The following is a 26585-nucleotide window of genomic DNA, read 5'->3' on the forward strand; positions in this document are numbered from 1 at the left end:
GTTTTGGAATCCAGGAAAACCAAATGCTCACCATTCCGTGACCAGTGCAGGCCTGGGGGCTGCTTTCTTCCCAGTGTTTCAGATCCCTCCTGTCGAATGGTCCCATTTCAACCTGAAGGTCAATGTAGGTGATGTCTTCTCATTCCTCTTAGTTACTTCTCTCAGGAAAAGAGATTGGGCTAAGAACACAACCACTCGGTCTGAACCCTACAGCCTCATGCTGCACTCATCTGACGTTCGTGTCTTGACTCTCTGCCTCAGTGGCCCTGGCAGAACGGCAGCCCCTGTCTCCTCTGGCCTCCACAGCCCACCCTCTGGCTGGTGGACTTGAAGAGGAGACGTGTTCCAGGTCCTCCTGAGGACTGGGGAGGACCTCACTGAAGTCTCCCCATTGCCTTTTGCCCAGCTCTGTAGCAGGATGTGGGCGGCACAGCAGGCCCTCTAGGCAGAGTTCCCCACTGCCTCTCCCTGTGTGCAGCCCCCCTGACCTTCCTGAGGGACTCTGCTGCCCCCTCCCTCCCCTTGTCTCTCTCCAGCCTCCTGTGAATGTTGGCCCGCCAGCTGGTTCTCTCTCCTAACTTCATCACCCCACATGGGGCTCAAGGACACGCCTAGATGGTTTCACAGAGTGACAATCACTCTGTCCTTAACATTTCTCAAAGCAATCTGGCCATCAAGTTCCTGAGGGGACCGTCAAAGCCAGGTCCTCCTTGCTGTGAGGAGGGTAGGGAAGGAAAGAGTGAGAGCAACACACAGACAGACATACCTCTAACCTCTCCACACTCTCTTCCCGCCCCAACTCCCCGGAAGCAGGGCTGGGGGAGTCTGTGCTCTACCTGCTTACTTTTTTAATTTTTTCTTCACTTTTTTCTGTTTACCTGGGTGGAAACTTTCTTAAATTTTTTTTTTTACAAAGCAAATCAAAGTACCAGGGAGTGGGGCCCAGGTATCAGAAATGTCAGAAATGGTTTAAAGCCCCTTGGGTGGTGCTGATGCCTCAGAGGGCTGGGACCACTGCTCTAGAAACACAGGCACTAGTAGGCTGGGAGGGAAAGAACCATCAGTTAACACCTCGCACAGCATCCTGCCACGAAATGCAGACGCCCAGGCACAGAAAGGCTAGGAAACTGGCTGTAGCTTACACAGTTAGTAGTTTTCAGTGTGAGAATCGAATGGACCCCAAAGCCCATGTTCTCCGTGTGTGTGGTGTGTGTGTAACGTTCGTGAGCCAGAGCGGCATACGTTCTTTGTCCTTTCCTGTTCCCTCTCATACAAGTGACTGTTGACTATGCCTTCCCTTCGGACGTGTATGATTCCCACTGCATCCCCACCTCTGCAGTTCTGCAGGAGTGAACTGGAGCTGCATTAACGTAACCACCTACCCATTGCAGGAGTCGTTACAAAGACAAAGAACAGAGGACGTAGATGACCTTTTGACTAAGCTTCAAAGAAGTTAAGAAAATTCGCATCATCAGTGACAAGGAAAAAGGAAGGGCATAACAAGAGTCCCCCTTGGCTAAACCATTATTTGGGGGCTAATGCAACATACCTGGTTAATTTCTTCATCCTTCAAGATTCAGTGGAGGCAAACATCTTCAAAGAGATGTTCCTCAATCTCTTCAGCAGACTGAGCTAGGAGACCTTCCTCACTGCTACCCGCACGCTGGGCTTACCCCTGACACAGCATTTAGCATAGTGCACTGCTACATAAAGCATCTAACTCTCTTCTCCCCAGACCATGGACTCCCTGGGTAAAAAGGAACAGGCCCTTCACTATCTCCTTAACATCTAACACAGTTCCCGGCACAGCGTATATTCAGTAAGTTCTTCTGAATGAATATCAATATTTTATTGTTATAAACAATGATAAAAGATATTAAGGGGGTGGTAGCCTAAAATTTTATAAATCAGAAAAATGAGTCAGAGTTTGGATGAAAGTTCGCTGACTCAAGCTGGAAAGTCATTGACTATTTTTAGATCTTTCAACAGCTGGGAGTCAAGCCTAACCTGGTGTTTAATTTCCAGGGTCGGGGGAGGGGGGGACCAGAACAACTGAATAGACTCTAAAACTGATTCAATCACTGGCTCTAATTTGTCACTTGGTGCATCCATGGTCACTACCACCAAAATCCATGTAAAAAGCCCTATGCTTGCTGTTCTATACAGCAATTTTAATGTCAATGATTACAAATCAGGAATTTATTGAACATCATAAAAGAAACACTGATGTATTTTTACACGTGCCAGGAAATCATGTGTGTTCCTTCTCTCAAACAAAGATTTAAGAGTCCATTCATTAAAAAAAAGAGTCCATTAATGTTTATTAAGTCTGTACTTTGACAGTAACTTGAGCATGGATAAAATAGAACCTACTGGTGCATTCATTATTTATTCAATAAGGTTTTTGAGCTATGAATTTGCATAAAGCTCTTTGGTAGGAAATATGGGGGCTCACTATGGAACTGTCACTTTACCCTGACAGATTGTACTATCTCTTTTAAGAAAGAAAGAAAAACAACTTTAAAAAAGGCAACCCAAGACCAAATGTAAATAAATAGTCCATATCATTTTACAGATGAAGATGGTGTAGATGTGGAGAAAAAGGGGAGCTCTATAACAGCTAAAGGCCTGAGCGGGAGAGACACCAGCTGATCTCTTCCTCCTGGCCCTGCTTACTAGTCACAAAGCCAGGCCAGGCTTGGAACAGAACTAGAAGCTTCTAGTCTCTTCTTGAAAGTGTGATTGCTTCCCCAACCTACAGACATGGCCTATGGGTTTTGGGATTAGAAAATATATACACAGCTGCGTAGTTATTTGCAAGTTCCATATTTGTGATTTTACCTCCTCACTGAAATGTATGTATGACCCCCAAATCAATACAGCACTTCATGGTCATTCCCAGACGTGGGCAGCTCCCTGAAAAACCTGGGTGGACAGACACAAACCCTCCCAGCAGAGGTCAAACAAGGCTAACCTCTACCTTCTTATTTCAGCTCTCATACCGTAAAGTGCCATTTTCACAGACTACAAATACACCATTTTTGGTGCTTTTGGTGCGTGTGTGTGTGTGTGTGTGTGTGTTATTTAAAATGGCCTGGAAACACAGTGCTGAAGTGCTTTCTAGTGTCCCAGGAACAAAATACCTAAGTTTAAAAAGCTTAATAAATTTCATGCAGTATGAGTTCTGATGCTGTTGGCCCTGAGCTCAATGTTAATGAGTTAACCAACAATATATGTTAAGGAAGCTATCTTTAAACAGAAACACACATAAAACCAGGATATATATTGGTCAGTTGACAAAAATGTTGCGTCCAGGGGGTGACAGAAACCGCACAGTATTTCCACCAGGAGCAATAATCGTTCAGTATTGTAAATCCTCCCTCCCTCTTCTCTCCCATGGTGTTTGTCTTGCTGCAACCCAGTTCAGGGCCCGCTTGAGCCGGGTCAGGCATTTATTTGGCCTGAGCACGCGCCCTGAGCCAGGAGGGGGCGCCGTCCGCCCAGTGCTCCGCGTGGCCGGCAGGTGGCGCCCTCGGCGGGCTTTTCCCCAGCGCGGTCGAGGCCAGGTGGACGGGCAGGGGCGGAGGTAACGAGAAGCGGCCGGCGGTGGCTGCCCGAGGCTCCTCTCCCCCCGCACGCAGAGCTCGCGACTGGGTGCAGCGAGAAGGCGCCCTGGGCCGGACCAGCTGCGCTCTGGACTCGGCCGCCGCCGTCTGGATCTCCGCGAGCAGGTCCCCGCCGCGCTCAGCCCGAGCTCGGCCACCATGGAGGCGCAGGCACAAGGTGAGTGGTCGCCGATCGCCCGAGGGTCAGCTCCCCGGCGCGCAGAGAGGCGCTTCTCCTGCATCCCCAACTTCTCGGACAGAGCGGGCCGGGGCCAGCCTCACGGGCCCGCCACTCTGCTCCCACCCGCGTCCGCGGGATGATTCCTGCTCCCCAAACTCAGGCTGTGCGGTGGGGCCGGGGCGGGTGAAGAAGACGGTACGTGGAGAGGTTCCTCCGTAGGTGATGCGCCCACGGCATGTTCTCGCCCCTTTCCCCAGCCGGTCGTCCGGCTTCCTGAACCTCGCGGGGACCCCAGGACCTGTTGGACGGGGTCGCGGACCCTCGTTTCGTTCCCTTTCCCGCGGGGAGTGGGGAGGGAGCGCGAGGTCCGCGCCTTGGGCTCGCGTCCTGCGCGCAGCTCCCAAATTCCGGGCTGAGCGCGGGGCGCGCCGAGGTGGGGGCTCCGCGGAGACCCCGGTCTCCCGGACACGCTGGCCTCTCGGGAACCGGCCTTCCCAGGCGAGGAGAGCGTTGCCTGCCCGCTGATCTGCAGCCGGACCCACAGGTGCGCCCTGGTTTCCCGCGATCGGGGAGCTCCCTCTGCCTCCCCAAGCGCGCGGGGCCCCGCCGGTCTGGTCGCCCAGCTCCCCACTCCTGGGGCCGCGGACTGGAGGAACCCGCGACGGCTTCGCGAAGGGCACCCTTATGTCTGGGGTCACACTCGGACCGGGGTTTGGGAAGCCCGATGGACTCATGCAGAACGAGAATAAACGGCTGGAAAGGAGCAGAGGTGGAGGATGTGGAGCAGGAGGCTGGGAGGAGGAACGCTGATTCTGGGGTCTGTCTTGGTTGCAGCGCCAGGAAGGGCTGCGTTGAGGTCAGCTTTCTGCAGCCTTTAAAACAACCATCGCGCCTTTCTTCTACACCACCGTGTAGGGAATTCAGTGATGGCTTTTAAGATAAATAAATAAAGAGGTTCATGACCCTGTGCGCTCGCCCTCTAGGGGCAGAAGTGTCCCGAATGAGAGCGGTTTGGCGGCACCGGGGCCAGGAGCCATCCCCACGGGTTTGCTGCCAGGATTACAATGGTCTGAACAGCGCGAACCATTCTTGTTTGTTCCGTCAGCCAAGTTCCTGTCCATAAAACTGCCCATTATCTAAATAAGAAAGGAGAATTCACCCCCTCCCCCGTCCCCGCCCGAGGCTGGGCAAATTCAAAAGCAGAGTCAGCTCGGAGGCCTTCCCTCCTGAATGGAAGCAGGTGGGAACTTTCCAACCTGACCTGCAGATGAGGATTATTTGGAGAGTTTAAAATACCGGCCCTGGCGAGCCCCGGACCAACCAAACCGGCCTCTCTGGGGCTGGCCATGGGTATGTCTGAAAGCTTCCCGGTCCTGCTATTACTCAGTGAGCTGGAGCAAAGCTAACCCCGAAGACCCGTGGTGTTGCAGGCTGGAACCGCGGGTACCTGGCCTGCTTCACCTGAGAGATCTACCTACCAGACATGCCGGTGCTTTTCTTAGCCCAACACCGTGCAGGAGAGGCAGCCACAGGTGTGATTCCTGCTTCCTGAAGTCTACAGTAGAGGAAGAGACAGACACTGCTCTGAGAGTTATGTGATAAATGTGAAATCGCAGCTTCGTTTCTGACGCGGAAAGAGGGAGCGCCTGGAAGACCTTAGGCCTGGCAGGTGCCAACCAAAACAGTGAAGTTCGTTCCCTGTGCCCGTTTCTGGTCTTTGTGCTTCGCATGTGTTGGCTCATTTCTTCTTCACAGTAGTCCCAGGAGGTAGGTGGTGTTCCCGTGCCCCTCCCACAGAGAGGATGTAAGTTCCCCGTAAACCAAGTAGGTAATGAGGGGCAGAGGTGATGCTCAGTTCCCCTTCCTGCTCAAAGCCACCACCTTTAGAGGAAAGATAAAACCTCAGCCCCCTACTCTCCCCGCCCTCTCTGCCACTCTCCCCTTCCCCGCATGAGGGGGTGGGACCTGGGTGGGTAAAAAGGCGAATGCAGTATGCCTAGGGACACTTGAATTAGGGTGATGGTCAGCCACGAAGAGAACAGTGAACAGATTTAAAAAACATTTAGGAAGAAAAGAAAAATAACTGATTAATATGAAGGAGGGTGGTGTACTTAAAAATTTTTTTTTATTGATTTTTAGAGAGAGAGGAAGGGAGAGGGATAGAGAAACATCTATGAGAGATTAGCTGCCTCCTGCCTGCCCCCTACTGGACAACAAGTCACAACCCTGCTGGGAATTGAACCGGGGTGACCTCTTGGTTCATAGGTCAACGCTCAACCACTGAACCACACCAGCCGGGCCCCCATGTTATACTTTTACAACCAGATGAATACCTCTTAAATTCTTATTTTCCCAGTACTTCACATTTTTCATTTTAAGCCCCCCCCCTTTTTTAAAGTTCTTTAAGAAGAAAACTATTCACAAAGCATTTATAGTGTATATTAAAGAGAAAATCTTTCCACTTGGCATATTTTTCTGGCTAAGTGAAGTTGACTCTTAGATTTTAAGAGTCCTTTGTGCAGGTTTGTGTCATCAGCACAATGTTTGTTAGAATTACCCAGATTGAGGATGGCTTATCTTCCTGCCTCTTGATCTGGAGAGAACAGAGATGAGGGAGGTTACGTAGGCAGCTGCTGATGCGATGCCTCCTGTACCTTCCAGAGACCAACGGGATGCTGTAGGCACCATTTGCACATGTAGTTCAAGAAAGACAGCAGCCAGTCCCAGAAACTGCTCCATAAGTGAACTTCTGCAAATAGATCACTTAACTTTGTAAAAGAAAAGATCACTTTTGGTAAAACAAGGGAAGTTGGTAGAACAAAAACATTCAGAAGTGGACTTATGAGCAACACGATGCTGGAGAATGCTGGAGAACAGTGTGGAATGGAGGCCCACAGGATGCGAGCATTCCCAGTTGCTTTCCTGGTACTCGAGAATGTTATGATGTATTGGAGAGGATATTTGGTTAGGAATGTAGCATTTTCCGGAAACATGTGGTAGTGCTTTAAAATGAAAAGTTCCTGATCTTTTAAAACTATCTTCCAATATTTCATTTTTCTAGGAAATAATGTTGCTTTTTGTCCTTCCCAGTGTCTTTAATGTTGAAAGAAAAATCTTCTTTCCACTTAACCCCGGTATATATTCAGATTAATAGCTGTATTAGTTTCTTGTGACTGCTGTAACAAATTACTACACAGTTGGTGGCTTACCACAACAGAAATTTATCCTCTCACAGTTCTGGAGCTGGAATTCCGAAATCACTCTCACTGAACCCAAATCAGGGTATCAGCAGGGCGTCCCTTCCCTGGATGCTCTAAGAAAGAATTTGTTTCTTGCAGCTTCTGGTGGCTGTCGGCTGCTTTCATTGGCTGCGTCACTCCAGTATCTGCCTCCGTGTCCCATTGCCTTCTCTGCTGTCTGTTTCAGATTTCCCTCGGCCTCCAGTTTCTAAGGACACTTGTGATTTCATTTAGAGCCCACCTGGATCATCCAAGATCATCTTCCCATCTCCAGATCCTCAACTTAATCACACGGACAAAGACCCTTTTCTTACATAAGGTGGCATTGATAGGTCCCAGAGATTAGGGCCTGATATACTTGGGGGCTGTTGTTCAGCCTGCTACAGTAACTACTTTTTAGATTCACACATGCTAGTCTCAGGGTTCTCAGAAATCCATGAGTGACATACAGTAATACGTGTCCGATTAATCCTGCCTGATTGCAAATTCCATTAAAGTGAAAATGTCATGCATACCTTACATTATGCTTTGCTCACAGGACATTGACTTAGCCTCATCTTGTTCCAGGAAGAACTTACGGCAGTTTATACAGAAATATGAAACACAGCAAGATAATGTAAATTAGAAATAGAGGAAATAAAGTAAATGAGGATAAGGACAGCAGATGCAGCAAGGAATGAAGCTCTAGTAAAACAAATGCAATTCTATCCTTTTTGTTAATATTACATAGAAAACAAATTCTTGCTTTGTGAAAAAAAAATTTTTTTGTTTCAAAACAATAAAATAATCCTTCCTTCCCCTGCTGAATAGTAATAGGCAAAATCTCTTATAGTGTAGGGATCAGATTACCCCCACAAAATAATTCTTCTGCAAATTTCAGTTAATTAATTATAAACCTTCAACAATGGGAGCTAGGTGTTATACATTTTGATTTATGATTTTTAAATCATAAATCAGAGCTACCTCCTATTGTTTTATTTTCCTGTTAAATAGAAGTTTTAAAGTAGTAGTGATGCATACATAAGATGAAGTCAGTCATTTTCCACACATCCTATTGTTGCAATTAAAATTCTTGTAAAATCTGATCATACAAATGATAGATATTATAGTATATGGGAATCTATTTTGAATTGCCTTCCCTAATGTACACCTTGTTTGCTTGATACTCTTGGTGGGCAGAATCTGAAAAGTTGCTTTATAAGATTGATAAGCAAGAGGGTTCATTTTTGTGGACTAGGATAAGATTTGGTACTTGGTGAGCGAAAGTAAATAATAAATGAATACTTCCTCAAGTATTGATTAGTCAAATAAATATATCAACAACTACATCGATAGTCATATCGATGACTATAGTAATAGCAAAGATTCGACAACCACTGAATGTTGAGAGACAGAGGGACAGTGTTTAAGATTCCAGACCAGTCAAACTGCCTGGATTTTAATCCTGCCGATGTCACCATTAATATGACCCTGAACAAGTTACTTCATTTCTCTGGGCCTTGGTTTTTCCATATGCAAAGTGAGGGTAATAATAGCGTTTACATCATAGGATTGTAATGAGGGTTTAACAAGTGAATACAATCAATGTTCTTAAAACAGTGCTCAGCACCGGGTAAGTACTATATAAATGCTTGCTGTTGCTTTTAGTAGTACATGCCAAGAACTTTACATGCATTATCTTATTGAATCCTTATGCGAACATTTTGGAATAGATACCATTACTTTTAACTCATTTATAGACAGGGAAATGGAAGGTCAGAACAATTAAGTGAGGCCCTGCCAGTGTGGCTCAGTGGTTGAGCATCGACCTATGAACTAAAAGGTCATGGTTCCATTCTCGGTTGGGGCACATTCTCAGTTGTGGGCTCAATCCCCAGTGTGAGGCGTGTAGGGGACAGCCGATCAATGTTTCCCTCTCATCATTGATGTTTCTATCCCTCTCTCCCTCTCTCTTCTTCTCTCTGAAATCAATAAAAAAAATATATATGTTAAAACTTTTTTTTTTTAAATCATGCTACTTAGCCTGGCTGGTGTGGCTCAGTGGTTGAGTGTCGACCTATGAACCAGATGGTCAAGATTCTATTCCAGGTCAGGGCACATGCTCAGGTTATGTCTCAATCCCCAGTAGGGGGCATGCAGGAGGCAGCCAATCAATGATTCTGTCTCATCATTGATGTTTCTATCTCTCTCCATCTCCCTTCCTCTCTGAAATCAGTAAAAAAAAGTATATATATTTTTAAAATTCATGTTACTTAATAAATACAACAAAGTCATGAGGAAGGTCATGGTATTCTCATCTTAGATGAGGAAACTGAATGATAGTAGTTACAGAACTTTCTCCAACGTGTATAGCCTGCACATGTTGGACCCCGGATTGGGAATCAGTAAGCAGCTGTTATTTCTGGTATCTTGCAACTGGGATGCAGTGTATTCCAGTGCAGCCTTGCTGACGGAATGCAAAGCCATGGAGAAAGGGCTGTGCTCTGAGGGCAGAAGTTTGAAGATCCTGGTGTCAGTTGCTTAGCAGCATGCTTAAGACTTCTGAGTATCCCGAAAAGCTTCTAGTGACAAATTTAGATTTCTGCTCTTGCTATTTAAATGTTCTTTAAAAATAAGACACAAATAAAACTTTTAATATGTATGTGTCTATGTCCCTTTACTCTGCTTTATTTTTCTTCATAGGACTTTGTCACTTTATATTATGAATAATTATTTGTTTTCTTTTTCTCCCAAGGAGCATTTAAGCTCCTTGAGGGCAGGGACTTTGACTGTTTTCATTATTGCCATATCCCCAGGTCTAGAAGCGACTGGTTCATGGAAAGCATCTGTCCATGCTTGTGGGGAAAATGATGAATGGCAGAATAAATAGTATTGAGTAGATATATCATATATGACCATGGAGTAGGAGCATGTCAACGTAAAGATAGAACTAAATTGCTCTTATTAAGAAAAAGAGTGAGGGGGATATGGAGACGGTAAGGGGGAAATATGGGAAGTGAGAGGAAAGCCACAAAGACAGTCCTGGAGAGAGAAGAAATAGAATGGAAGAGAGAATGAGATGCCGGGAGCGGAGGAGAGAAACTTAGGACAAGAGACGCTTCTAATGATGTGTTCCCAAGAAATACTATAAAGCACTTCTCAGTGTCCCTTGTGGGATCTGTAATAAATTCTGCAATGCACATTCAAAATGCTTGTGCAAATAGACTTTTGATGTGGTGACTGGACAGCTGATGTATATTTTACAAACAAAGAACTGGGTGTTCAGCTTCTCCCCATCTCCATTAAGCAAATATTGAGCGAATGCTTAGGCTGTCGGTGTGAGATGTGCAAATAACCACGTGCTTTGAGTGCCCGTTTTTCTCTCCGTCCTGGCGCGGAGGTTCCGAAGGGGCGGAGGAGGGATGAGAAGGAGAGAGCTGCAGCCACTGCCACGGGGAATGGTTCGCCTGGGCAGCTGGTTTGCAGGCAGTTGAAAACCTTGGGTCAGCAATGCCTGTTCAACTATTATTTTTTAAAATATATTTTTACTGATTTTAGAGAGGAAGGGAGAAGGAGAGAGAGATAGAAACATCAATGATGAGAGAGAATCATTAATCGGCTGCCTCCTGCACGCCCCTCACTGGGGATCAAGTCCACAACCCAGGCATGTGCCCTGAACAGGAATCGAACCGTGACCTCCTGGTTCATTGGTTGACACTCAACCACTGGGCCACCCCAGCTGGGCTTGTTCAAATTATTTTAACTGGACAGATGAAAGTCTCATTTGAAGAAATAGAATTTACAATCATTTGGTGGCATTTTCTTCTGTAATACACGTGTGGCTTGCTCTGATTGGCTACTTTATTGCCATTTACGAGAAACTATGTCCATATTCTTGTGTTGCTTAAAAACGTTATTCGATATGCTGCAAGTAGTTATTGAACTAGACCTGAAAACACTTATTTCCTTCCCTGAATGTGCTACCTCCCCCACGTTCTCACTGATGGCCTGCTAGGGTTTGAAATATTGATGAGGATGGATCCATTCACCTCTGTATTTCACTGACCTTTTAATGAAAAGGATTTTTAGCTTTGTTGAGAATTTAGGGCAGAGGAAATCTTTTGCAGAAATAGCAGATTATGTGGCTATTCTTTCAGTTTCATGAAACTCAACTTGGATTCTGAAACATGATATTTGAGTCATCACTAGCCTTACACTAATAAATTAGCATAAGCTTATTTTTAAGTAAACTTCCGAGGTTACTGTGTCATTTATAAAGCAGATTCTTCCTGTAAACGCTATGTAAATAGATGGTATAATAATTTCTTTAATCAGTTTTTCGTTTAGGTCCTAAGTAAATACTATCATTGTGCTATGAAACTATCTCTGACATCCTAGCAGGCCTGGTAAAGGCTGCTACTCATACATGAGTGTTTTGAGCGATGACATATATTCATCAACACATTGGGGAAGTGCTCTCTTGACCAGACTTGATGGCTGGCCCACCATTGGACATGTTCTCTGACTCCCCCTTTTCCAAACCCACTTTCTGCTTTCCCACGTTTGCTCAGGCGTCCACCTCAAATGCTGTTTCCCCTCCGTTCAGCTTGTCAGATCCCACTAATGAGCTCCTGGTTTTCCCACTGGAAGTAATCCTCCTCTCCGCTCAACTCCCACAGCACTATGGATCTGCCTTACGTCCTTAAGAAGTAGTCTTGTGATTTAGAGTTGGGAGGGACTTAATAAACGATCTCATACCATCTCCTCATTGTGCAGATGAAAGCACTGCATTCTCCAGGGGATTTGCCTGGGCTGGTTTCTTCTGTATGGGCAATAGAACAGGAACTTGCTTTTCTGCCTTGCAGCCCTGTGCTCCCATCTTATACTTTCAGCTGGCAAATCTTATTCTCCTTATAAAATTACCAAAGGTAAATAATTACTTTGAAAGGAACTTGGAAGAGTATGATATTTGAATATTAGGATATCACTGACATACAAATTTAGCTGATATACTCAATTTCGTATTTAAGTACTTCAATTTTCTATTGGACTCGTCTTCCCAAGTACTTAAATCTAAAAATTAAATATATAGATATAGTAAATCTAACATTCTCTTAAATGTTGTGATATTACTTGCAAATTTAGTAGGATTTCCCCTTAAAGATCACATTTAAATCGATTATCAAGTTACACTAAAATGGAAATTATAAGCCTGATAGTCTCTCAATAGACCAAATTCTCTCAAACATAATATAAAATACCAAATATTCAGATGCCTTCCCACAAATATACTAATTCTGTACCTTTGGTTTTATTAATGTCTTCATTCAATTCTTCATTCAATAATTACCTAAAATATCTAAGTGCTAGGCACTGTTCTAGATTCCAGAAAAACTCAAGCAACCAAGATGAAAATTTCTGCCCTTGGGAAGTTCATATTCTAGGGAAGAGAAAAAGAGTAAATAATGTAGATTCATAAATGACGTAGTATACTAGATGTTGGTAAATGCTAAGGAGAACAATACATTGAAGAAGGTTGTGAATGTGGGGGTAGGGGGAGTGGTGGTAGGTGATTCTACACCTCTCTGAGATTGATACTCTGCACAGAGACTTGATCTGAACTTACTTTCCAGCAGAGAGGCATGGCTTTCTGAACACACCGGAGGCTGCACAAGTCCCAGAGGTTTGGGTTAGGACTATATAACCACTCTTGACCCTGGTGAATACTTTGAACTTGTAATTGCCATGTCACCACTCCATGACTTCTAAAGGGAAACCTGCAATCCCACATCACTTGGATGGATTTTGTATTCCTTTGGCTCTTACAAAATGGAAGCATACTGTCCACCCAACCGTAAAGATCTTCGCGGGAACCCTGCATTCCTTCATATTCTTCAGACTATTCAATCTTAACAGACATAGCTGACTGAATTCCAGGCATCCCTCATGGTTTTATCTTGCAATTTGGACACAACTTCTCCAGTCACTTTCCTGGTCAACTTTAGTTCTCCAGGAGACAATGAAATTTAAGAGGAAAAACACCATGCTTTTTGGTCTGTTCAGCTTCTCGTTTATCACTGTGTAGTGTAGAGAGCAATGGGTAACCCAAGTAGACCCTCAATACAGGTCTAGGGTGGGATAGTGCAGCCCAAACACACAGGGTCATCCCACTCAGGCTCCTGATTGCAGGCAACTGCTCAGAGACCTGATCCCTCAAGTGTGAATAGGAGTTGCAGAAGTCCCCACACGCCTCAAAGCACTTCGTAAAGGAAGACCCACTATAGGAATCCTAGTTTTCCTTAGTTCAAGGTTTACTTTAAAAATCGCTTAAAGCATTTCACAAGCAGATAATTCTTTTCCTTTTCTATGCAGGATTTATGATAATGTGCACTACTGTTTTGTTTTTACAATGATGATCATTTCATTGTACCTGGTATATATTTAGCACACAAGTTCTTTTTCACAGGATAGCTTCGGTGTTGCAGAATGATCTTGAATTTCTTCCTTTTCACTCTGTGGTACTAACTATTCCTTCAGTTTACTTACTCAACACCAGTGATCTTTGTAGGAACCAAAATCTGAGAGGACAGCTCTTCTTTAAAGTGAGTCTTTTCTGCTCTTACGCACGTTGCCATTGTTTGAGCATTTGGAGAAAAATCCAGAGATGGTTTCAAGAGGGCTGTGTTGCTCTGGGGAGCAGCATCTTGCAGCAATCTGGGTAAGGGGGGTGTTTGAAAGTCATTTCAACAAGGAAAGTCACTTTCTACCTGGAGTCTAAGATCACCTGCATCTTCCACGGCACAGAACTCTGATGCCATCCTGACACCATGTGTCCATCATCTTTGGCCCGTAGCTCTGGTTATTGCTGTTCTTCAGCTTGCCCTCTGTAACAATGCCAAGACCAAAATTCAGGAAAGCTAGGGTGTCTGAATATAATATCTCTTCAGGAAGACTTAGGAATAACCAAGAGAATTAAATAACATGTTAGTCCTGGTACAACGAAGAACTAAGGTAGCTGGGGATTTCAGTGTTAGTGTCGAGGCAAACGAGCTATTTTACCTTATTAGTACATGCTGTCTGTTTTCTAGAGAGGCAACCAAACTGAGACTAACTAGTGTCATGGGATTTAAATACCAGAGGATGAATAGCTAAAGAATTTGGGTGTTTCAACTCTGGAATCTCAGAGGGAAGGTGGGGTGGAGATAGGGGAGGGAAGAGATCAACCAAAGAACTTGTATGCATATATGCATAACCCATGGACACAGACAATAGGGTGGTGGAGGCCTGGGGCAGGGGGCTGGAGCAGGCTATAAGGGGTCAATGGGAGAAAAAAAGGGACATATGTAATACTTTCAACAATTAAGATTAAAAAAATACATAGGTAAACCTATTTTGTGCAATGTTGTTGTCTTCTGTGAAGTGTAATCTAATGCTATTTACTGGGGCAGCATGTAGGAACATTCACTACGTGGTTAGTAGGAGGAGGAGTTTCCTTATCTAACTGAAATGTATAAAATAATTTGCCAAAAAAAGAAAAAAAGAATTTGGGTGTTTCATACTAGTAACTGAGGACAGACCTCGATAGAAGCATATGTTATTTTAAGATAATATTTATTTACTGACAAACATTTGGTGAACTCTTCTGTATGCTAGGCAATGTATAGATTCTGGGGCTACACTGATGAACTGAAACAGATGCTAAAATGTGTCAGCAGAGATAATTAGGAACATCCGGGCCTTCTCAGTGTATCTTGGATGGTGTGAGCCATAGGTCTTTGGGCAGTTTCTCTCTTCTCCGACGTTGTCAAAGGCCAGGATTTCCCAGGAGAATTGGAGTTAGTCCGTATTGGATGGTGCGCTGATTGTGGGGTCTACGGAGTCTCTGGGACATGAGGGAGATTCTTGGGCAGTTTTTCATTTGGAAAGTTGGCTTTGTACAGCCTCCGTCCTGGTGGTGCCTGACCAAATCCCCCCTTCTGGACAGTGCTTATGGACAGGGCTGCCCCGGGACACTTCTGGCTTCAGAAAGGCACTACCGTGCTCCTTTGCTGCTGTGCTTTATAGAAACCAGTTAAGCATAATGACTGAGACTCCCCGGGAAGACAGGTAGGCATCGATGCTGAGTCACTGCCGGGAGCCTTTATTAAGCCAATATTTGTCAAAGCATGCTAGTTGGCTGGGCATTGAAAAAAAAATCAATGTAAACAGCACTGTGCCTTCTCTAAGGCAAATGTGCAAACATCAAAAGCACATAGAGTGCAGGGGAAGTAGGTAAACCCGAACAGCTGCACAGGGTTGTCACTTTTGATTACGTTTAAATACAAGCTACCTTTTTTCAGGAGTCGTGAGCTGAAGTCGTGAGCAAAGCGCTGTAGGAGTTGCGTTTTTGGAGAGAGTGAGGTGGAGAGAAGAGGCTCCCTCTGTAATAGTCAGGAGACGAGTGTTGAGGGGGTGGTTTCTGAGAAGTGGTTGAAAGTGGAAGGGAGGGAACCTGCCATCTGGGTGTGATGACATTCCAGACCTTGGGCACAGCGTCTGAAAGTCCTCCTCTTGCTTTTGGAGTACATGAAGAGAAGAAAACATTCATTACCTTGGCTGAGAACAGCTGGGGAGTCAGGATGTTAAGAGCACTGGCTCGGCTATCAGACATCATCATCCCTACACTGTCCTTCCTCGGTACCCTGGACAACTGCTAAGGAAACGTTGCCATACAGGGTCCCAGTTAAGCTCCCAAACACAACTGTGTGGTAGGTGACAGTGTCTCTGTTTCACGATGAGTAAATGGAGGCCTAGATGATTTAAGTAGCTTGTGCACTGAGTACTCAAAAATCACTATGTGCATTGTATGTGTGTTTGTACACACACACACACACACACACACACACACACTGTGGGGATTAAGAATGCAAGGAATGTTATTTTTGAGACTTTATACCCATCACTATATTATAAACAACGAGGGTAGCCAAAAAGACAAATTCCCCCTTTTTGAGGAATTTTCAATAGAATCAGTCCTTATACAATAAATAGGAATGAAGGAAAAAAGGAATGGAAAGAGGGATGAAGGCATATTTGGAAAGCAGCACTAAGGTGCATGCAGAATACTGGGGCATCCAGCAGGGCCAGGGTGGCCCAGGGTGGCCCAGAATTGGACAGGAGAACCCGTTGGAGGGGTGAGCTTGGAGCCAGGTTTTGTAGTTAGAAATGATAGGATAGAAACATTTGAAAGAAACATAGGTAGATGAAGAGTGCCTAGTGAAAGGCCTTGATTAGAAGCACATATTGATGTCCCTGATATTTCTCCATATGACTCCACCGAAAGATCTTAAGGGAAGTGCTTTTAACAAAAACAATGAACCAAACGTCACTGGATTGTGTGAGAATAAAACATTTATAAAGTCTGTGAAAGATTTTAAGAACAACAAGACAAGGATCAAGGTTTAACCATCTTTTTTCCTGCAAAGCCAATCTCTAGCAACTTGATTGACACTCAAATGTTGATTAAATGTAAATAAATGATGGTAGTAATTGGGAATGTGTAAGATAAGATATACATAAAGATTTTTAATAGAGAAAAGGAAAGACATACTGAAAGGGAAACTTTGTCTAAAACCAAAAGTACGAAATTATTGTTGTCTCAGTAAAAGCTGTGAGTTCTATGGGGAGAAAAGGAGAGTATGACTTGGAGTCCAGTTACAGAGGACAGAATCCACCCACCTATTTTAAACAGGAAGGCATTCCAGAGCCGTGTTAAATGGCCACAGACTCACTGTATGGCTGAAGTGGTAGACTCTACCAGGGGTGGGCAAACTTTTTGACTCGAGGGCCACAATGGGTTCTTAAACTGGACCGGAGGGCCAGAACAAAAGCATGGATGGAGTGTTTGTGTGAACTAATATAAATTCAAAGTAAACATCATTACATAAAAGGGTACGGTCTTTTTTTTTTTTTAGTATTATTCATTTCAAAGGGGCCGGATCCGGCCCGCGGGCCGTAGTTTGCCCACGGCTGCTCTAGACTAAGCTTTCAGGAACAACTCTTACAGCTACTCCCCAGAACTGGGGCACTCCGTTGCTGCTGCCATAGCTACTATTCAGAAGCATTTGGGATCAAGCCACCCCTTTGGGACCTGCCTTGTCACCAAGCTGCTGCGCCTGTGGTTGGCTGCAGAACTGTGCTACCCCTGCTCCTGTTTGCAGCAGCTCAATGAATGGGTCACACCATGAAGTTGGGGGGGCGGGGAAGCGGGGGGGGACATGGAAACCTCCCCCACAGAAAGCTGATGCCTTCAAGTCTGTGCTTGGCTGCGGGAACAGCAGAGGTGGTTGAAGTGCAGCCTCCAGCTGCCAGGGCTTCTGACTGACCTAACCCGTCTCATAGCCTCTGGCTCTGAGGAGGCCAGCCTCTGGGGCTTGGCAGTGGAGACAGACGCAGGGGGAGGCAATGTAGGAATAACAAACATATCTGGAAGGAAGAAATTGTTGGTGTTTCATTTGTATAAGACAGTAAACATTTGATTTGTGTCTGATTATTAGCATTAGGCATTTTGTTTTCAGAATATTTCAATACATGTATTTGTGAAGAGAAGGCAACAGCTTATAGAATTGAAAAGAGTGGTAGAACTTTTAAATTAACAAGAAAAAAATAGGAATGAATAGAAATTCTACCAAGCCAGCAAAATAGTAAAGAGGAAAAAAAGGAGTAAACTAAATTATAAATATAAAATAACAAGTCAAATATACTATTGTTACATTAAAATATAAAAGGTGCAAATACCCTTACATAAAATGAGAGACTGCTGGCATAAAAATATAGATGAGAGTTGCTATAAGAAATATACTTAATTTTTTTGAGGTTGAGGGAACACAGAGATAGGCAAAACTACTCAAGGCAAAGAGCAAACAAAACATGAAGAACAACAACTAAATTAGTAAGAAAGCATAAAACTGTAGAAAGAAGTGCAGTTTGTAAAGTCATAAAATTCTATGCCCAATTGGCATATCAGCTAGAAATGCATAATCAAAAGCTATCACAATTGCAGGGAGAACTGTTAATAATTGGTGTAATAAAATATACCAATAATTTATATTGGTGTATTTTAATGAGTAAATAGTAGATAATAGGTAAAGACAGAAAGGCTTTGAATGATCCAATTAAATTGAATTAACAGGATATATTTTAAAACTTTATATAGAACTTAATGTTCTTACCCTAACTCCGTTGGTGCCATAAAGCACTTAGAAAAATTAATGAAATAATTGGTCCAAAGAATACCTTAAAACATTCAGAAGAGCTTTTATAGACCAAATTCTTTTATTATTGTGTAACAATATTAGAAATAAGTATTAAAATATAACTGAAAATATTTAACAACTTAGAAATTAAGAAACATGCTTGGGTCAAATGTAAAAATGAAATTCTGAAATATCTAGAAAATAATGAAAGAGAGAACCTCCAAAATCTGAGACACAGAGTAGTCACAAATCATACAAGTTAAAATTAAGAAACTAGAAAAAAGTACACTAAAATAAGAAAGAATTTTAAAAGATGGAAGCAGAAATTAATAAAATCAGAAACAGCATCCAGAAAAGTAGCAGAAAGGATAAATTCAAAAGTTAATTTTAGAAAAGATACAAACCTCTTGTGAACCTATTTCCAGAAAAAAGAGAACAAAGTTAGAAATGAAAAAGGAAAGATAACTAAAACATGGAAGAAATTTTAGAAGCTGGAAAATACCATGTACAACTTTTTGGAAAATAAATTGTAAACATGGAGCAGGGATCTGCATACGTTTCCTATAAAGGACCATACAGTAAATGTTTTAAGCTTTGCGGGTCAAATAGTCTGTGTCACACTCTATTCTGTCACCGAAGCTCAAAGGACCCATAAAAACAAATAGACATCATGAAAACAAGTGGGCATGTCCATGATCCAATAAAACTTTATTTACAAAAATAGACGGGGCCCGATTTGGCCCGTAGGCCACATTTTCTGACCCCTGAACTAGAGAAAGCATAGCAAAATATAAACTACCAACATTGATCCAAGAAGAATATAAAACTTCAGTAGATGAATTAATCACTACAGTGGGGCCTTGACTTACGAGTTTAATTCGTGACTTACAAGTTTAATTCGTTCCGTGACGGAGCTCGTAATTCAAATTACTCGTATGTCAAATCAAAAAGTGAACGAGTGAGACACGTGATGCTGGGCTGATGTTGTGGAGTTCACTGTGACGTTTGCTGCACCAACTAGCGGTGGGGTATCTGAAGCTGGCTTGTAACCCGAATTTTAGCTCGAAACTCAAAGCAGAAAATCGGCCGAGAGACGGCTCATATCTCGAAAAACTCGTTAGTCGGGACACTTGTAAGTCAAGGCCCCACTGTATATTTAATGTAATTCCATTCAAAGTGCCAACAAAGATATTTTGGAATTGGATAAAATGCATGTAGAGGACCTACAGAAGAATAAATGTTGACACTAGACACGGCATTGTGGGAAAGGATGACTTACTATTGTACCATTTGGCACATAGATCTAGTATGAATTCTGAATTAAGAGCAGCAAGATACAGAGGAGTCTATAAATATGCCATTTTTATCAAACAGTGGCAAAAAAGCATGTGTATATATAATCATGTATGTACATGTGCACACACACATTGCCAAAAAAATAAGCAAAGTCTTGTGTTATCTTAACTCCAGAAACTGTCAAATGCACTTTTGTTTTTATACCTCCTTATGTTTTTAATGGTGTTGAAGAACAAAGGGTTTTAGCTGGGGGTTCGAGGGGGGAGGAAGGGGAACACTTCACATTTAAGAATAATTATTGGAGATTGGTTTTGGAGGCTTCTCGTGAGAAAGTGTCCAGGTTCTATGGCATCACCTATTGAATAAGCTATCCCACAGTTATCCAAGCATATTGCTCATTTCACCAAGGCCTTCACAGCTGGTTAGGTTTCGGAACAAGCTGCCGTAGCTGGGAAAACCAACGACCCCAGTGGAAAGAAACTGTACCTCTCTCCTCTGTTTAAACAGCTGCATCATCAACTTGTTATCCAGTGGAAAGGCACGTTTGCGTTCCTCAGTGGATCTGTCTTCATGTGCTGTTGATTCTTCCTTCCACAGCTGTGTTCTGAGTATAGCTAAAAGTGGCCTCATCCCATTTGTATATATAAAATAATGACTATAGCTGACACCAAAATTCATGAAACATTGCTTGCCCTTACTATGTGCATTTCTAATAATTTCTACTCTATTCTAGTCTGCTTTATTTTGTTTCATTAAAAAAATGCTGGTCAGAGCCCATTAAGTTGACTTACTAACCCATTCAATGGGTAGTGATCTGCAGTTTGAAAAAAATATCACATCAAAGGACTCCTATCAAAACTGCATGCATGGCATTCCATGGTCAGAAGATTTCCACTGGGCTGGCAAGGTAGTTAGTTACTCAGGGAGGTCAAACCCAGACCTAGGCATGTTTTCTGTTCTTTAGTCCATGCCGATAAGTCCAGCTCATACAGAAGACAACCTGACATCAGGTTCCTTAAGGTAGTTTCAAGTCATAGGCAAAGCACTGTGATACTTTTAGAGAATTAGCTTAAGCTGAGGGCAAATACTTTTTTACTTTGTGGTTGATACCTTAGATAATGAGTTTTTCCCAACAGTTGGGACTGTCATGAGTAGTCTGGTCATCTTGGTATAAATAGAAGGCATCTCAGTTGATTTCACCTCTGCCCTAAGCATTCTTGGATTATCTTTCCCATGTTGACTTGAAAATCATATACTCATGTTGGAAAAAAAGAATTTCCATAGCAAACTAAAGAACAATGAAGTACATTCTTTTATAATAAGTACCCCAGTTGGGCAAACTGCTAAATTAATTCTTAAGATCAGTGGTACATTTCATTCCAATTCAGGATTTGTGTGGGCCAGAAGCACAGAGGTGGCTGATATGTTGGCTCATAAAGTGAAAGTATTCGAAAACATGACTTAGGGTTTGACCACAAAGGAAAATGATGTATGTATGTTATATCTAACTGGATTTGGGTACAAAGAATTTCAAAAAGAAGACGAAAATGGACTCTGCCTATGGCATCCTTTGTAGTAAACCTAATTTAATATGTGTATTAAAAAGCATTTTTTAAAATACTCATTAGGAGAGAAAGGCTGTCATAGCCTGCCATTAACTTTATTATTTAATCTAACTTTCCCCCCTAGTAATTAACATTGGTGCCTTTGATGTGGTGTTGTCAAAAGCTCGTTCATCACATGGGAAAGAGCAGAGGAGGAGGACTGGCAACCTCTCTCTTCTTGGTATTTTTCCATAAGACTTTTCACCAACCCCGTTGCTACTTCCTTCTGACTCTGAAGTAGTTCCAAATCTGATATTATAGGAGCTTAATTTTATTTCCTTACCACATGAGTATTTGACATAAATTGAAACTTTCTCCCCTCAAGGTATTTAATAAGCAGCAGAGAAAGAAGAATGTACAGTAAAAGCAATAGTGACAATAGCTTCCAGTTGACAAGACACCTGACAGAAAGGGGGTGCTGAGATGGGGAAAGTCAAAGTATAGGTCCTCCTAAGACCCACCTTTCCATTTTCCTCCCCTTGCTAGAATTCTCCGCCAACATTACAGTATTGGGAGTTAGGATGGAAAGGAAGTATAGGTAGAGCTTTCTGCTCTTAAGGCATTTGCCATTTCTTTCTGTAGCTGAAAACAGTGAGCCTCAAAGTAACTGAAAGTGCCAGATTGGAAGGCGTTTCTATGAGCTATAGTGGCCATAATATAACTAAACTATCAGCTGTGACTCTGTGACTGGCAAGAATTAATATGCTTTGCTTGGTTTGTAGGATTGTCAAAAAATAAGACACCTAACTTGTGACCAGTCCCAAATGAAGCAGACTACAGCCTCTGGGGCTCCATTTTCAGAATTAAGACCTAGGTCGTTCTCTCTGAAAACTGCACGGAAGTAGGTGGCCTGGGAGTCACTGCAACTACCAAACTGATGACAGGAAACCAGTGGGACTAAGAGCCATCATCATTACATCAGCATGCCTTCGCATTTTAAAGAATACTCAATACATTTTCTTTTGCTGTACCAAGGAAATATGATGCAATATCCCTTTTTTTTTTTTGTCTCCACTCTACGTTTGACTATGGTGACTTATTTACAGCATATGATGTTATGTGGAATTTTAATTCAGCTGTCTTCTAAAATATAACTAACATTTTCTTTTAAAGGGAATAGTTCCTCGCTGACCTTGGGGTTTTATTTTGCTTTCGGTGTGTGTGTGTATGTGTTGGGTTATTTTGTTCACATGGTATTTTCTCCGTCTCTTTATTTCAATAATCATCCTGGCCTTCTTTCCTAGTGGACGGTTTCGCAGAGGAACAGCTTGTCCTTGGACACTTGCTTCTCGCCCATTGTCCACGCGCTGGCTGTGTTTCCCTGAGCACAGACAGCAGCTTGTCCACGCTTCTCTTCTCAATGAAGAAGAGAGAGACCAAATGTTCTTTTCCAGGTTCCATGAAAATAATGGATTTAATTCTTTTTCCTTAATTTCGACAGGAAAAAGGATAACGATGTATTCAAAATTGGGTGAATGGTATTCTTCCTTCTAACTGAAAGGGTGTAGAGGAGCCTACCCACTGCTAAGTATCACTGTTGCAGCAGAATAGATGCGGAGAACAGCGGTGTTTTCCATTTGGTTGGCTATTCTCACATGTTGTTTGTCAAAATAGAGAAATAGGGTGCAGATGTTCTGAGTATCAGACCAAACGTACTCTGAGTGTGTCTCTCTCCCTATCATCAGAGGGGAGAGAGCTCTGAATAAAGGAGGCAATGAACAACTGTGGGGCATCTCACAGTCCTCAGTGGCCTTCAGATACCTGTTTTTGCTCCCTTGCTCTGTTGGACAGCAACATACCTTGTCATGATGAACTGTTATTTTTTAAACAAGTTTAAGAAAAATGAAAAAGAACCAATATATACATGGTATAATGGCATGTGGAACCTGCAATTCTAAAGGCAGAATTGAAGTGAAATCATAAAAGATTTAAAATTGTCAACGAAGGACCCGACATAGCTACTACCTAGCCACCCGTTTTCCTGCTGACTTCTGTAGAGATGCTGTTGGGGAGAAAACTATGTCCAGCTATGACGGGTCCCCTGGGCCTCAGTGTATGAGACTACTGAGTGGAGCGGAGGATGGCTTTGATTCCAAGTGGAAAGTCTTCTTTGCCTGGTCAACCTGACTAGCACTCAGGACACCAGCCGTTCAGCTCTAGGCCTATATATGACTGCCCAGCTTCATTGCTAAGGAAATAAGCATCGATTTTCCCCCGCTTTGTTAGTTGGCTGAGTCTACTTTTCTGAGTGTTAATGAAGAGCCTAGAGAGAAAAGAGCATATTAGCTGTGGTTGCAAACACTTTGCCGCCGTCTGCTTTGGTGGTGGGCCTGCATCTGGCCCTCCCCCTGCACTCCCACAGGACTGCCTCCCTCATGCTCTGCCCTGACTCCCACACACCCCTTACGATGAAGCCAGGCCCACGCGTGGCCACTCCAGTGGGAGCGGGGCCTGTACCAAGTGTCCCACCGGGTTTCTTGAAAGGCTTGATTAGCATCCATGCTCTCCGTGGGAAGCATTTAATTATAAGGGCACTGACGGTGCAGTTCAGCCCTGCCTGGCTGGTTGTTTACAGCAATCACTGCCGCCATCTATTCATTATTCCTGTGTTAGACATGGGAACCAACAGTGTATGTAATTTAATCTCACTTAATCCTCCATACAACTGTGTGCGATAGTTACTGTGACTTTTTTTCTATTTTACAGAAGAGGAAAAGTGAAACTTAGAGAAGTTCCATGAGATGGCCAGGAGTATTCAGCTAACCATGTGTTGCTGGGACTAGACTCAGGCCCATCTCACACCAAAGGCCGTACTCTCTACTATACTGTGCTTCTCAGTGTACTGGGAGGAGTATGGCAGAAGGATTCAGGGCATTTTATTCCACTGCTGTGTTTATATCACCCTTTTCCATTTTCCTCCTCCCCTCCTTTTCCCTGTTCTGTCTGATTTACTTTCCTGGTGAGGTGGAGTGGGGGGCATGACTGTCCTCTCTACTGACGGTCACCGCTACACTGAGTCACTGTTTCTGAAGGTGCCACGGCAGCCCCCAGGAGATCAGTGATAAAAAAGGAGCTGAGAACCCGGGGGCTGAAGGAGCGCTGACAAATCCCTAAGCCATTTTCCAGTGACTTCCTGTGTGTGGAGTTTTCTGTTTGATGACATGGTTTCAGGTGGAGTGCTGAGGAAGGATGCGAAACGGCTCCTGTGTGTATGAAAAGCCTATGTATATTAAAATAGGAAACGTATATGCACATGGAAGACATGCAGATGCAAAACACATATTCATGAAAAACGTAGACCGCTTGAGAGGAGACTCTGCGCATGCGTGTCCCCCTCTCCCCGGCCAGCATCAGCATTAGCAAGTGCAAAGCTTAGAGTTCACCCTGCAGCAGCTCTTCCCCAAGCCTTCCAGAGTGAGCTGGGGGTCTGAGGGGATAAAGGCTGGGCCAGGCCTTCCAGGAGCTCACAACCCAAAGGGCTTTTGTTTTCCGGGAGGATAACAGGGACAGTTCAATTTATAGATCAATTGTCATGAGTTAGAGAATTCTGTGAAACAGTTTTCTGAAAGGTAAACAAAATAGCACAAAGCAAACAGCTAATACAAGGCCCCGTGCCTTTTAGTCCCTAAGGGCTGACTGGGACCACCTCGGATTTCAAGCTTATTTACTCAATTATAGGATTAAGTGTGACTTGTTAGTTTCCCTTGGCAACTTCTAGTTTACAATGAATTAGAAATGGCAGTTGACAGCAGGGAAAGATCTGGAAGAAACACCAACTCTCCCTTCTCAGCATTTCTCAGCATTTGTTTAAAGCTGGTTAAAGCCCCTGGAGTCATCAGTGCAGTTAAATACATTAAAGCATCAGGAAAGTAGTGTTTTCTTCAAAGAACATCTCTTAGCCTATGATTCCTTGGCTCAAAAACCTTCTGTGCTTCTCTACTGCCTCCTTTCTCCTTCCCAACTCCTTTCCAAGTCAAGGCCGTCCCCCAAAAGCCTAAGCCCAGGTAATGGAGCAACTCTCCATCCTTGGACCATACCTGAACTTTTGGTTCTGATGCTCTGTCAATGCTCTTCCCTACGAGATCTCCCTCCCCATCTCTACCTGTCGAAAATCTCTTTTATTTTATAAGTCCAACATCAAACAATATCTCTAGGAAGACCTTTAGGATTTGTTATTGGAATTAAACTTTATTTGTGCTAATAGTGCATGGTTTAGACCACAAATAAAGCATTTAAATACATTCTTTCTTGATTTGTAGTTAGCTGGGTACATTGAGGATATTCAGTTCTTTGAGGATAATTATGCCCCGCATTTCTGTATCACCCTTCAACAAGAGAAAGATTTTGTATAAAATGCATAATTTTTAAATAATTTAAGTAAACTTCAGGTCTATAGGACAGACACTTGTGTGGAATTCCCTGATAATGCTGGACAAACAGTATTGTCATCTTGTGGTGCTCTAGTCAACACGTGCATCTTTGGATCCCTTAATGTTTTAAACCAGAACTTTTGAACTAGTTATTACCTCTCCTTGGAAATCTCTTTTCTTTTTTATTTTATTTTTTAAGTTTATTCTTTATTGATTAAAGTATTACATATGTCTCCTTTTTCCCCCCATTGGCCTATCCCCTGCCACTCTCCCCCTCCCCCCAGCACATGCCCTCAACCCCTAGTGTCTGTGTCCATTGGTTATGCTTATATGCATGTATACAAGTCCTTTGGTTGATCTCTTACCTCCACCCTCTCACCCTCCCCTGCCTTCCCTCTGAGGTTTGACGGTCTGTTCGATGCTTCTCTGGCTCTGGATCTATTTTTGTTCATCAGTTTATGTTGTTCATTATAATTCCACAAATGAGTGAGATCATGTGATATTTATCTTTCTCTGACTGGCTTATTTCGCTTAGCATAAAGGAAATCTCTTTTCTTTTGGAGTTTGACATGGTACCACTTACATCATATTCTATTATTTAAAATGGGTGGTTTTCAACATTAGCTGCCCATCAGTGTCACCTGTGGGGTTTAAAAAAACACAGATGTGCAAGGTTGACCTCAAAGATTCCAGCTCAACTGGCCTGGAATGATGCTCTTAAATTTGGCTCCATGAATCATCAAAAGCTCAGGAAAACAAGGAAAGATAAGCTATCCATAGCTTCCAAAGTTGTGGTTGCTTTTAAGACTTTCTATATTCTATTTTAAATCTTCATCTCATATCCTTAATCCTTGTGACTGTCACAGAGATAATAATGAGATCAAACATGAACCTAGATTAGCCCAGAAACATCTGGGGCAGTTCCAAAGTTTTAATTATTGTTTCAGGCATGTCAGAGCTTAATTACAGTTTTAAGGTATAAACAAGTTTTGGTATGTTGTCCTACAAATACAGGAAATGTAAATAATTACCAACTAGGCTCTGTCTCAATGCACAACCAACAACCACCAAATTATT

General features: G+C 43.1%; 1 protein-coding gene across 4 annotated transcripts in view; it reads left to right on the forward strand.

The window, feature by feature from the left end:
* Nucleotides 1-3577: 3577 nt before the first annotated feature.
* TPD52L1 (tumor protein D52 like 1) overlaps nucleotides 3578-26585 on the forward strand; it is a 61680-nt gene continuing 38672 nt past the window's right edge. For all 4 annotated transcript variants that reach the window (XM_006089235.3, XM_006089237.3, XM_023754192.1 and 1 more), the window contains exon 1: nucleotides 3578-3783. In XM_006089235.3, the coding sequence (XP_006089297.1) occupies nucleotides 3765-3783 (19 nt within the window). In that variant the 5' untranslated portion in view covers nucleotides 3578-3764. The remainder of the gene's footprint in view (nucleotides 3784-26585) is intronic.

This window comes from Myotis lucifugus, unplaced genomic scaffold (assembly GCF_000147115.1).
Source record: "Myotis lucifugus unplaced genomic scaffold, Myoluc2.0 scaffold_57, whole genome shotgun sequence".
NCBI lineage: Eukaryota > Metazoa > Chordata > Mammalia > Chiroptera > Vespertilionidae > Myotis > Myotis lucifugus.